The following is a 13,496-nucleotide window of genomic DNA, read 5'->3' on the forward strand; positions in this document are numbered from 1 at the left end:
CACTCTTTTTTCCTGGCTTTATTTTCTCTAGACTAGGGCTGCCCACAGACATTGTATTTGCTTACTTATTCATTTGTAAGCTCTGCCAGGACAGGGACCTAAAACTCTAGAACCACCAATAGTGCCTAGTATACATATTTGATACATAAATATTTGTTGCACAAATGAATAGGAAAAGGGGGTCCTTTAGATGGAGAAAAGGAAGTTATCAAAGGGCTTCTTTGGAGGACCATGGCGTTTGGGCTGCACTGTACGGAGCAGTGTGACTTATAGAGACAAGGGAAAGGGCAGGGTTTCTGGGCAAAAGGCACAACACAAGCAAAACAAAGAGGCAGGGAACTGTTACGACAGTGGTTAAGTCGGAAACCTTGCAAATACACGGACTCACGCAGCTGCCCTACAACAAGGAAAGTATCCGCGGGTCGCCGGTGAATAAAGCTTCCAGGTAGCAGAGTGACCCCAGCTGTGCACTTTGGGCCTCAGCTCCGCCCACTGTGGACTGGATCCTGTCAGCGGAACTTGGTAGGCTTCAGGCCCCGCCCAGAGGGCGGGGTGAGGGAAAGACGCGCAAGCGCATGCTCACTCGAGCCGTTGCCCGGGCCTCTGGGCCCGGGGCGGCTCCAGCGGGTGGTCATTGCTGGTTCCTGACGCGGCGGCCGTGGTGGCAGCGCTGGCTGCTGCCTGCCTCACCGTCGCAGTTTGTCACCGCCGCACTGGAGTGGCTTTGCCGGAGCAGAAATGTTGCCGCCACCGCCCAACCTGGGCCTGTTCTTCCTTGTGCTGGGCTCGATCTGCGCCGTCTTGGAATTTGTGGCGCAGGCCAACTCGGCAACAGGTGCTGCCTCTCGCCCCGCCCTGATTCTCCCCTTGTTTTCCTATGCCCATCCTTACTTCCCTCCATTCCAACCATACATCTTTCCTTCCTTCTTTCCTTTCTCCCTTCCTCCCTCCCTCCGTTTCGCCCCTCCCTCTTTCTCCCCTGTCAGTCCATCCTCCCCATTCCCATCGCTCCCTTCATCTGTCAGTTCATCCTCCCCTTTTTTCTCCCTCTTTAGTCCTTCCATCAGTCCATCCCGATTTACTTCCTTCCTTCATCTGTTTGTCTTAATTTTTCTCTCTCCATTCACATTTCATCTGTCAATCCAATTATCCTTTCTTCCCCCCTTCCCTCACTCCCTCTGTCATCCAGGCTTGAGGCCATAGCCCAGGCATAATCCTATCATCCAGGACTCAGCCTTCCTCTTTAAACTCCAATCCCAGCCTTGATGTGAAGCCCACTCCTCCGTGGTTGGGCTGTCAAGGTGGAGGGATCAGTCTTGTGCTTCTCAGTACCCCAGTGGGGAGTGGTTCAGCGGCAATGACCTCATTGGAGCCCCTTCCTCCCATGCAGATACTCTGAATGTCCTTCTCATTATCGTGGATGACTTGCGCCCCTCCCTGGGCTGTTATGGAGATAAACTAGTGAGGTCCCCAAACATAGACCAGCTGGCATCACACAGCCTCCTCTTCCAGAATGCCTTTGCACAGGTATGTCTAAGAACCTCTAGGTATGTGTGTGTGCCTTCTGTGTGCATGCCTTCTCCTGCATTGAGGGTTGGTAGTGGTGGAGGGGTTGTCCTTCAGCTATTGTCAGGTGGCACTGATTGTGCCTGGAATCCCTTTGTTAGAAGCATAGTGTAGAAAATGGTAGTTGATAAAATCCTGTTGTCTGCTCCCAAACGAGCTTCTACCTTAAAGGCTGCCCCTCTTCTGGTGGGGGAATGATCCCTGCCTTTAATGTGCTTGGGATGGCCCTGATTTTTTCCGGAAATGAGGGGTTGCCTGCTGCTACAGGATGACACCCACAGGTCTGCCAACTGAGCCTTAGGGAAAGGCAAGCTAACTGTGGCAGCCCTCTTCCCTGAATACCTTCACAGGCCGTCTCCTCAGAACACTGCATGGTCTGTGTACTTGGAGAACACTGTCAGGTAGGAGGACATGAGTATTTGCTGATTTTGAGGGACTGATTCCTTCCCTTTCTCTTGCTGGGAAGACTTAAATCCATGACACCTGGGTGAGGCCCAAATCCCAGTGGTTGGTTTTGAGATCTGCATGACTCAGCTGCTAAGCTGTTCCCTGAGGACTTCAGGAGGTTGCTTGGTTACCTTAGAGATTGCAGATAGGCTTTGCTGTGATGACGTTGACCTCTGCTTCTGCTCCCTAACAGCAAGCAGTGTGTGCCCCAAGCCGAGTGTCCTTCCTCACCGGGCGGAGACCTGACACCACCCGCCTATATGACTTCAACTCCTACTGGAGGGTGCAGGCTGGGAACTTCTCTACCATCCCCCAGTACTTCAAGGAGAATGGCTATGTGACCATGTCGGTTGGAAAAGTCTTTCACCCTGGTATTGCTCAATGTCCAAAATCTGGGTTTTCTTGTTTTGTGTTTGAGTATGGGAATCCTCTTCTAGGGGTGGAGCTCTCTTCTTGTTCACTGCTGCCTTTCTGGAAAAAAAAGCACCTACTTCTCAATTTGCCTTCATGCTTTCCCCAGAAGTGAAAGAGGGCAGGGAATTGGTTTCCCTTCAAAAACTGCAAGTGGTACTGTCCAGTTCCTTCTCCTCAGGTGGTAGGAAGCATACTCCCTAGGGAGGTGCAGTGTTGGACCTAAGTCCAGCTCTAGGACTAACTCTGTTCCCTCCAGGCTCCCTGGAGGTAAGGTTCAGGACAGGGTAAGAACATCTGAGGACCTCCCATGCAGCTAAGGCTGCTGTTGCTAACTTGTTGCCTAGCGAAGGTGCAGTAAGGTTTGATGAGGGCTATTGCCTGCTCTCTGAGAATTAGATCCAAAAGCTGAGTGTTAGATGATACTCAGAGCCCATTGGTGCCAAGGAATACCAGTCTTGGCCTTGAAAACCACCTGATAAAATGGCTTTCTTTAATTGGAGCTTGACAAAATGGGAATGTAGAAGAACGGATGAACTTAAAAACATTATTTTAAATTTTATAAAATGCATGATTATTTGATGAAAAAAATGGAAAGGAAGGTTAAAGAATATGTCACCTGTAATTCTGCCACCCCCAGGAGAGATGCATTTTTCCGCCTTAAGATATATTATTTTTCTCTTATGAGGTTATCATAATATCATATATAATTCTGTATCCTGAACTTTTTAAAAGACTTATTTATAAATTTAAAAGAGGGGGGGTGTTGTGGCATAACAGGTTAAGCCACCATCTGTGATGCTGGCATCCCATATGGGCACTGGTTCAAGTCCCAGCTGTTCCACTTCTGATCCAGCTCCTACTAATGCACCTGGGAAAGCAGTGGAAGATACCCCATAGCCCTTAGGCCTCTGTACCCACATGGGAGACTTGGATGAAGCTCCTGGCTTCGGCCTGCCCCAGCCCTGGCCATTGTGGATGGAAGATTCTTTCTTTCTTTCTTTCTTTCTTTCTTTCTTTCTTTCTTTCTTTCTTTCTTTCTTTCTTTTCTTTTCTTTCTTTCCTTCCTTCCTTCCTTCCTTCCTTCCTTCCTTCCTTCCTTCCTTCCTCCTTTCCTTTACCTTCCTCCTTTCCTTTCCCTTCCCTTCCCTTTCCCCCTTTCCCCCTTTCCACCTTTCCCCCTCTCTCTCTTTCCCTCTCTCTCTCTCTCTTTCTCTCTCTCTCTTTCTTTCTCTTTCTCTCTCTCCCCCCCAACCCATAGTTCTGACTTCAAATAAATAAATCATTTAAAAAAAAAGGCTGGGCGGGGGGAGACATCTTCCATTAGCTGGTTCACTCTCCAAATGGCCACAATAGCCAGAGATGGGCTAGACAGAAACCAGGAACTCCATTTGGATCTTCCATATGGGTGGCAAGATTCATACTTGAGCCATGACCTGCTGCCTCCCAGGTATGTTAGTAGGGAGCTGATTGGAAACAGAGTAGCAAGGACCAAACTGGCACTGTGATATGTGATGCAGGCATCCCAAGCAGGAGTTTAACCTGATGTATTAAAGTGCTAACCTTTGTATCCTCAAATTTTAAAATAACATTTCCCCACAATGTCATTATTATTAAATCATTTTTAATGAGCATAGTAGTCTGACATATAGGTGTACCATCCTTCAGTCCAAGTTGAAGTTTTCAGTGCTGTACATTTGCTGTTGGAAATAGAAAACTGTTAATAGCACCAGGAATCTAGGCAACTAGTCTCAGCTCTGCCACTTTTTTAAAATAATTTTTTATTTATTTAGGGGCATAGTTACAGAGAGAGAGAGAAGCAGAGAGCGTGATGATCCATCTGCTGGTTCACCTTCCACATGGCCTCAACAGCCAGTGTTGAGCCAGGCTGATACCTGGAGCCAGGAGCACTCCCGTGTGGGTGCAGGGGTCCAAGTACTTGGGCTGTCCCCCACTGCTTTCCCCAGCACATTAGCAGGGAGCTGGACTGAAAGTGGAGCACTCGACTGAAATGGGTGCCCATATGAGATTCTGGCACTGCAAATGGTGGCTTTACTCACTGTGCCACAGTAGTGGCCCATCACTTTTTTGGTAATTTTAATTTATTTTAAAGGAGGAGGGAGACATGCACACGCATGCGTGCGTGCACACACACACACAGAGAGAGAGAGAGATACAGATAGAGAGAGAGAGAAATCTTCCCTTTGCTGGCTCACTCCCTGAATGCCTGACCCACAACATCTGGGGCTCTGCCAGGCTGAAACCAGGAAACTAGTACTTAAATCTGGACCTCCCACTTGGGCAACAGGGAACCAAAAACTTGAGCTATCATCTGCTCCCTCCCAGGTTGTGCATTAGTAGGAAGTTGAAATCAGAAGCAGAATCAGGTCTTGAAGGCAGTCTGATATGGCATGCGAATATCTTAAGTGGCATCTTAATTGTTGTGCCAAATGCTTGGCCCCCAGCTCTGCCATTTCTTAGCTGTGAAGTTGACCTTGGGCAAATTGTTCATCCTCTTTGAGCCTCCAATTCCTTATGTGGAAAGGTGGAGTCATAAGCTGTCTTGACTACTTTCCAGGGAAGCATCTCAGTCAGCTAGTTAATGAGTGTGAAAGAGCATTGAAGGCAAGAGTTCCATTGAGGTGGTAGTGCTTGTCCTTCGGGCTGACAACTTGAATGTTCTCAGTAGCTTTCCCTTTGTTCACTCGTTATCATTGCTGGGCTCAGCAGCCCTCCTCTTTCAGAACCCAGTCCAGGTTGAGAATAACTTTGAGCTTCACTGTGTTCTAGCCAGAGAGTAAAAGCTTTCCCTTGCAGTCCTTGTGAAAACAGATTTTTTAACTGGGTATTTGTTCTCAAGACCTTTGTCAAGTTTGGGCCTGCTCCATGATGACAGTAGCCACCACTGAGTGACAAATACATGCCGTTGATTGTACTGGCTGCTCCTTTAATCCTCTCAGTGGTAACCAAGGTAGATTTTTATCATTGTTTTCATTTCCCTAGTAGAAATTTTTAAAATCTTTATGTATTTTAAGTACTTGAAAGGCAGAGCATGGGGCAGGGGCTGGGGAGAAAGTGAGAGAGAGAGTGCTAGCTTCCTGCAACAACCAGGGCTGGACCAGACTGAAGCCAGCAGCCAGACCTCTATCCAGGTCTCCCATGTGGGTGGAAGGGGCCCAAGTACCGAAGCTGTCATCTGCCACCTCCTAGGAAACTGGATTGGAATTGGAGCAGCTGTGTCTTGAACTGGTACTTAGATATGGGATGTGGGCTTTGCAAGCAGCAGCTTAAACTGCTGCACCAAAATGCCACAGGGCCCCTCCATAGGTGGAAATTGAGGCTCATAAAGGTCAAGTAGCTTGCCCAACCTTGTTCAGGTTCTAAGGGGGTCATGTCAGGCCTTGAACTGAGATCTGTTGTCTTCGTATGTGGACTTCCCACTTTGCTATATTAGCAGGTCCTCTATCTACTGTCCCTTTCCCTCCAGTCTTGCTTCTTTTGGAGGTCTCCATTAGAGCCCCAGTGCATCATTGTGCTGGTGATGCTGTTTTTCCCATGATTCTGCCTGCAGTCCCCTCTGCTTCTTCTGTCTAGCCCTTAAAGGCAGCAATTGCCTTCAAATCCTTCACAAGCCTTGGTGACTTCTGGAAGCCTTCCTTGCAGACCCTCACCTGACCCATGTCACTTTCCCTGGGGATCCCCCACTTACTTGACACTCCTACTCTTCTGAGAGCTGACAAAATTTGTTTGGTTGCATGTGTTGTTATTTTGTCTTCTGAAATAGACTTTAAATTATTAAGCATAAGTCTGGGTTTCTACTTCACGAATGATCACTTGAACTTGAAATCTCAAGGCATGGGTTTTAGTCTCTGGGTTTTACCAGGCAAGGCATGGGCCTTTTCTGAGCCCCTTTTTTGAATTTGCCCCAAGGTGGCACTAATGACTGTGCGCTCTTGTAGGGTGGATGAGAGGCTCCACATAGGCTCTAAGGAGATGCACTGCATAATCAGCTGGCTGATCTCGTCCTTGTGCATCTCATTCACAGAGCCTAGCACAAATCACTGGGCTGTGGGGACCAGGAAGTCATATGTTCGATACTGTGATAGAAACCAAGAGTTGCTTGTAGTAGAAGCTTGGATGTGGAAACTAAATAGGCCTCAATAGGGGAGATACTTCCCCTTCCCAATTGCTTACAAAGTTCTAATTGTTGACAGTGGGGCATTGAAAGACCCTTCATGTTTTATTTAACGATTTTCTCTTTTTCCTCCCTTCAAGGCATATCATCCAATCATAGTGATGATTCTCCGTATAGCTGGTCTTTTCCACCTTATCATCCTTCCTCTGAAAAGTATGAAAACACTAAGGTAAGCCTGCAAAGGGGCACTGTTGTGAGAAGGAACAACTTTTTCCTTGTCTGGCAAGTAAGCTATTGTATGTACTGCATGTTCTTTCAAGTTGGTTATACCATAAAGTTTGTGGGTTTCACTTGTGATAATTTTAACAGAGACATATTTTAACAGAGACAGCTGTTAGACTCTTTAACATTATGACCAGTTGGAGTGGTGGCTTCATTTTATAAGCTGGTGGCTACTCCTTGTTCTTGGAACCTTAGGCTGCAGTGTGTCAGACTCACTTAATGACTCCTTGATGGTACTCAAGATGAGGGTATAAGCTGAGAGTTTAAGGAGATGTTGAGACCTGGGAGGGAGAAGGGAGGCCTGAGCTGCAGGAACCTTAGCTCAGAGTGGGAGAAAGGTATGCTATGTGTCTTTGTTTGGCCTAACATATATGTTCAGCTGCTGAGACGTCTTAGATGGATTTCACCGTTTGGAACAATGTAAGAAAAAAGTAATCTATAAAACAATTAGTCTTAGTTCAGAGTAATCCTCAATATATAAAGGAAACTAACCCCACATTTAAAAATTCAGAAAAATAGACGGAGAGCTAAGAGATAATATACTCCTTTGAGGTTTTCGGAGACATCTCATGGGAAGGGTGGTGATTTTGGGATGGGGTAGAAGCTGGTGTTCTAAATTCCTCATAACTTTGCATTGCAGAATACAGTGAAAACTGGGGCCTCTGACCTTTACCTTATGGCTATTTGTGATGGGTATTTGAATTGTTTCTACTTTTTGGCTGTTAGGAATAATGGTGCTGTCAGCATGAATTTACAAGTATTTTTGTGGACTTTTTAAAAAATGTTGCTTGGGTATATAGCTAAGAATGGATTCACTAGGTCATAAAAATGTTTAACTGTTTGAGGAATTGCAAGATTGTTTTCCTAGGTGGTTGTACCATTTTACATTCTAACAAGCAATGTATGAAAGTTCCAGTTTCTCTATAGCCTTGTAAGCACTTGGTTATCTTCCATTTTAAGAAAATTATGACCATTCTAGTGGGGGTGATTTTGTATCTCGTTGTGGTTTTGAGTTGTATTTCCCTAATGACTAATGATGTTCAGCATATTTACACGTACTAATGGCCATTCATATATCTTTTTGAAGAAGTGTCTGTTATAATCCTTTGCCCAGCTTTTTAAAGGTTATTTTTATAAGTTTTTTCTTTTTGAGAGGGATGGGGAAGAGAGAGAGAGACAGACAGACAAAGTAAGCTAGTCCTCCCATCCACTGATTCACTCCCCCAGATAACCATAATAGCAGTGGCTGCAGTGGGCCAAAGCTAGAAACCAGTAACTCAATCCAGGTCTTCAACGTGGATGGTAGGAACCTAGTTAATTGAGCCAATACCTCTGCCTCCTAGTGTGTACATTAGCAAGAAGCTGGAGTCAGCCACTATAGCCAGAGCTGGGTATAGAAGCCAGATACTCTTATGTGGGACATGGGCATCCTAAAGAGTAGGCAAAATGCCTGTCATCTTTTCCCATTTTTAATTAGCTTATTTATCATTTTATTATTCAATTGGAGATAGATTGTTTTTATAATTAGTTTACTTGGGTTTTCTTTAATTGTGATCTGGAGACAGAGGATTAGCAGCAATAAGCTAAGTGCTGGTCAACTTGTGGTTCCTAACTATAAAAGAAATAATTCTCTGCTTTAGTTCTCTGATGTGCTTTTTCAGTCTGAATGATTAATAGCTAATAGGCTGGTGATGTGAATGCTACATTAATATGTATAATCTTTCATTTATATTCCATTTTAAAAGCTGATGTTACATATTTTGTTTTGAAAGACATGTAGGGGGCAAGATGGAGAACTCCATGCCAACCTTCTTTGCCCTGTGGATGTGGAAGATGTGCCTGAGGGCACCTTGCCTGACAAACAGAGTACTGAGCAAGCCATACAACTGTTGAAAAAGATGAAAACATTGGCCAGACCTTTCTTTCTGGCTGTTGGATACCATAAGCCACATATCCCATTTAGGTACCCCAAGGTAAGGAGTTGCTGTGGGCTGATCCAATACAGCTACTACCACCGTGTTTGTTGAGGGAGGAATTTGTGTAGTGAAAATAGTCACATGTTTCCATCTCAGTTGTCAGGAATGCCTCAGTGGAGTGGAGATTCAGAAGTCAAGGCCAAGAAATATTATTGGGTCATGTGTAACAAGTACTTGATTTTCTACTTTACTCTGGAGGATTTTACTTTTCTTTGAATTCACTGAGCAAATGTCAGGTCGGGTGGTGAGATGATCATACAGAAGCGAATCAGAGCTGTCCTCCAAAGCTTATAATACGAGATGGTCCTTGGAAACAATTCCTGGTATTAAGAAGCCCTCTTCAGTCACTGTCTCTTCCCCCCAGTCTTATCAGTTCAGATCTTTTAATGCTTGTTGGAACCTCAAATCTTATATGTGTATATCATTTAGAGCATGTGGTCTTTTCCTTTTTGTAATCTTTTTCAGTTTTTTCCTAGAGATGAGTAACCCATCCTTTTGACTTTCCCAAGAATCTCTCACTTGTAATGAAAGTAGAGCCCAGAAGGTATGCTATTTGATGCTGCAGGTGTCTAGCCTTGATTGGCCCAGGGGATCTTGGCTTCTAGTAGAAGCTTCTAGTCCCCTTGATAGAAAAAGAAACCTGTAAGACTCACCTCTCATGTCTCTTTGCAAAAAAGAGTTAACACAGCTGGTCTGGCTGTGATCCTCTGAAAAGTCTGCTTACAAGGCTGGGCCTTGGCTCACATCTGGAAACTTTGATTTCAAGAGTGCCACCACCATCCCCAGAACTGATAAGAATGGCTCACTATGACCTCAACTGGCAAATGCTGTGGTTTACAATGAGTCAGTGTTTTCCTTCTGGGAGCCTGGGATTTTAATAGGTTTCATATACAAGGTGCCTGTGTGACCAGCCTCAAATTAAAACCAGGTGCCGATGCTTTAATGAGCACTAGTTGGCAGCATTTCAGGTCTTGTCATACAACTTGTTACTGGGATATTAACTGCATGCTATGTGACTCGCGTAAGGCAGGACTGTAGAAGTTTGGGCCTTGTTTTCCCTGGACTTTGCCTTGTGCTCTTTCCCCTTGGGGACTGTATTTGGTCCTTTCTCTATTATAAATGCCTATGATGATATGTTGAGTCCTGGAAGTTCTAGTGAATTACAGAAGTTGAGGGTAGTTTTGGTAATACCTAACACTTTACCATACCTCTTTTAGTTGAGAGTGAGGTAGGGACAGGAACAAGAGGGCATCTGTATGAGGGAAGAGAGCTGTTCCTGCTTTATTTTCAGGAGACAGTTGCATTATTTCATTACCACTGGAATCTTGTGATGGTAACTTAAGGTGTGACCTGTGATAGAGGTTAAATCTCTGGGGAGTGATGGTGAGCAACCATGTAAATTCATCCCAGGCTTAGAGAAAAGGCAATATAAGCCCCCATAGAGCCATAGCCTTATTCCTTTGCTGAAAGACTGACAACCTTTTGGCTTTGTGTGTTTTTACCCAAGGAATTTCAGAAATTGTATCCCCTGGAGAATATCACCCTGGCTCCTGATCCTCAGGTCCCTGATGGCCTACCCCCTGTGGCCTACAACCCTTGGATGGACATCAGGCAGCGAGAAGATGTCCAAGCCTTAAACATCAGTGTGCCCTATGGCCCAATTCCTGTGGACTTTCAGGTACCAAGGACATACTCTGGGGATGTCTCAGATGCTGATCACATGCTGTCATTGGTGATGCCACTTTTGTTAGTTGACACTACTAAAAACTTTATGTCTTTTGAAGAACGTTCTCTGTGCATGACATTGTGTGATGTGCTGGGGAGGGGAGCGTGATTTGTAGAAATTTTAAGACCTTGGTAGTGCAAGGTGGATCAAGAATTTCCCAGCCAGTGTTTCAGCTTCCAAACTAGAGGTGGGCCATGGGGGGTGGGGAAGTGGCCTATATGATTATCCCTAAGCTGCAGGGAATGCTGTTGAATTTGGATGATCAGTAGGGTGAGGAACTCTTGAGCAGCCCAGAATGCTAGGTTTGCTGATACTTGCAGGCTTCCTCTGTGGGGGAAAGCCTACTCTGGCACCTGTCGCTTTTAGGGGATGGTTTTGTGAGCAAACATTGGTATGAAAGGAAGTGGGACACCTCCATGGATACTGCCATCTACCATGATAGCTGGTGTGCCTTTGCCATGGTATGAGGACAGAGCAACTACAGAATTAGAAACCTGATGCTTACTCATCACCCTCTTACCCTGGAAAGTCTAGGAATCATGCTGCACAATGCTCTTTCTAGAATATTATATGTTGGAATCCTGCCCTTCTCTTACCACTCAAGTGCCAACATTCAGGCTATAGTGGATTGGAAAGGGCAGTGTTTCAGAGTGTGCTTCCTGGACTGCCTGCAGAACAACTGCTGGGAAAGCTTGTTAGAAATGCAGAACCCTGGCCCTTTCACATAGATGGAATTGGAAGCTGGAGGTAGTGCCTCAGAACATATTTCCCAAAAACATAGACCAGGTGATTCCTATGTACTCAAAAATTTGAGAACCACTACTGTATATTTTAAAACCAAACCAAACTGATACATAGTTATCTGTTGCTATCCAAACCTATTTGGCACCCAAGTTTGCACAGCAAAGGCTGGTAAGGGGTATGCATTCCTCAAATCTTTTTGATTCCTGAATTTTGAACAGCAAGTGGTGAGAGTTTTGGAAAGCAAGAAATTCACAATTCCTTTGTTACCTAATTTTGCACTGGAAGCGTTCTGGTAGTGAAGTAGCTCAAACTGCAGCTTTGAGGCTGCACTTGGATGCCTCATTTATGACAATTACTTAAAGTGATTAGACCTGGTGCCAGGAAAGGAACTGAGCATTTATGTGTGCTCTTTCCTTTGATCCCCATAGGAATCTAGTTAGGCACCTGTCTTTGTTATCTAGATGAAGAAAGTAAAGGAGAGGTGTGCTGACTTGCCTCAGTCACAAAATTAGTGCCAGATGGAGCCAATTCACTGACACAAATATGTGACTCCAAAGCCCATGATCGGTTTTGTCAGTCTCAAACAGTCTGGGTTCCAATTCATTATTCCCCTACCAGCTGCATGACTTCTGTCAAGGCACTTTACCTCTGTGGGCTTCAGTTGCCTTGTTTATAAAAGGGAAACAGGATGGGTAAAGGTTTTCCATGGTAACACTGACTTTCGAGGCTTTCGTTGAGGACTAAAGGGAACATGCACAAGCATCTAGGATAGTGTCAGATGCATGGTGAGGTCTTATTCAAGCTCTCCCAAATCTCCTCACACGTTGAACACACAGCTGACAGTGTGATGCATAGGGCCTCACATATGTTGGTTCCTGCCCCACATTTTCCTTGGATTTGGGCCCTGCTTCCCATTCTCTTGCAGCTTTAGATGTACAAATCTTGTCTCTACTCTTGAGCCTTTCAATTGTGTGCTCCCTTCAGTCCCAGCCCTCTAACTCAACTCCACATGAGCCAGTGAACTCATGGGCCACACCTGATGGCTTGTTCTCTCCCAGGCCTGCTCCTTCTTGACCATCATCCTGACAACCCCATCTTTCAGCTTACATTGCCTACACATCTCCCAGGAATCATCCGAGCAAGGACTTCTCCTCTACCTGCTGTTTAAGTGGCCTCTTGACTTCACTCCATCCCTGAATAGCTAAGGCCTTCCTGTTCTTGGTGTTCTTGATAGCCCTGAACACATTTGTCCATTTACCCTTGTTTCACTTGCAGTACCCTGAGCAAGGAACCGTCTAACCATGCCCTCTGAGCTCTCTGGCTGGATTCCTGAGGCTTGCCTGAGAGAATCCATGCAGCAGATCAACGCAGGCAGAGAGACCCTCAGTTGTCCAGCCTCTAGCTCTGGCAGTCCCTTGTGGGCTTTCTGCTTGGCTCCTTTTCCCTTGTCCTCTGCAGCTACTTTGAACCCTTGCCATTCCTCTCCAGTCTGTCATCCCCCTGCCTGGTTGCTCAGCAGATAACCACCCTTCCTGTTTTAGAAATAGATGCTAGTGGACAGCCAGAAGAAAAGAAACGTGGAAGATGGACATGAGTGTAGATAGGGGCTTTGTTCCTTACAGCTGTGTGACTCTAGACAAGTTATTTAACCTTTCTGAGCCTCAGAGTCCTCATGAGTAAGATGAGAATGGTAACACTGACCATAAAGGATCAGATGGCATCCATCAGGTACTTGGTAAATGGGTGCTATTAATATTCTCTCTCACTGAAATATGAAACTTAATGTATACATGTGTTGGGCTTCAGGCATTCTCCCGAGTCTCAGAAGAAAAGTGACAGGGACTTGTCTGTCTTTTCACATTGCCCCTTTTGCCCATTTCTGCAAGCCAACGATTGGGTTTTCCTTTCTTCCTATGGACTTTCCATGCAGCCTCTATGTCTATGTACATCTTTCCAGTCTTTAAAAGTATGCACTGCCTCCTTTGCTCCCTGCCTGTTTCTCCCCCCTTTATACTCCCTCACCTGCCCTTCAAGGGATGGTGAGTAAAAAGCAGTCTATTCTGGTTGTGCTCCTGGCCTCATTGTGTGGTTCTTTCTCTGCTTGGGCTTCTGTCTTCTCATCCCACTAAGTTCTTTTACCTGGGTCAACACTGACCTTGTTGGCAAATAAAATCCATCCTTGTGGGTCCTGACTTTCTCTGAGCTCCAT

The 13,496-nt window shown here is 45.5% G+C and overlaps 1 protein-coding gene across 3 annotated transcripts in view; it reads left to right on the plus strand.

Annotated features, from left to right (window-relative positions):
* IDS (iduronate 2-sulfatase) overlaps nt 1-13,496 on the plus strand; it is a 54,131-nt gene that overhangs the window by 23,739 nt on the left and 16,896 nt on the right. Inside the window, exons 1-6 of one of the 3 annotated variants that reach the window (XM_062184204.1) lie at nt 597-835; nt 1,391-1,527; nt 2,207-2,384; nt 6,700-6,788; nt 8,614-8,814; nt 10,325-10,495. In XM_062184204.1, the coding sequence (XP_062040188.1) occupies nt 739-835; nt 1,391-1,527; nt 2,207-2,384; nt 6,700-6,788; nt 8,614-8,814; nt 10,325-10,495 (873 nt within the window). In that variant the 5' untranslated portion in view covers nt 597-738. Of the gene's footprint in view, nt 1-596; nt 836-1,390; nt 1,528-2,206; nt 2,385-6,699; nt 6,789-8,613; nt 8,815-10,324; nt 10,496-13,496 lie in introns of those variants that run through there. The other 2 variants (XM_062184207.1, XM_062184206.1) reach the window with 2 other exon arrangements.

The sequence above is a fragment of the Lepus europaeus genome, chromosome X, assembly GCF_033115175.1.
Source record: "Lepus europaeus isolate LE1 chromosome X, mLepTim1.pri, whole genome shotgun sequence".
Taxonomy (NCBI): Eukaryota; Metazoa; Chordata; class Mammalia; order Lagomorpha; family Leporidae; genus Lepus; species Lepus europaeus.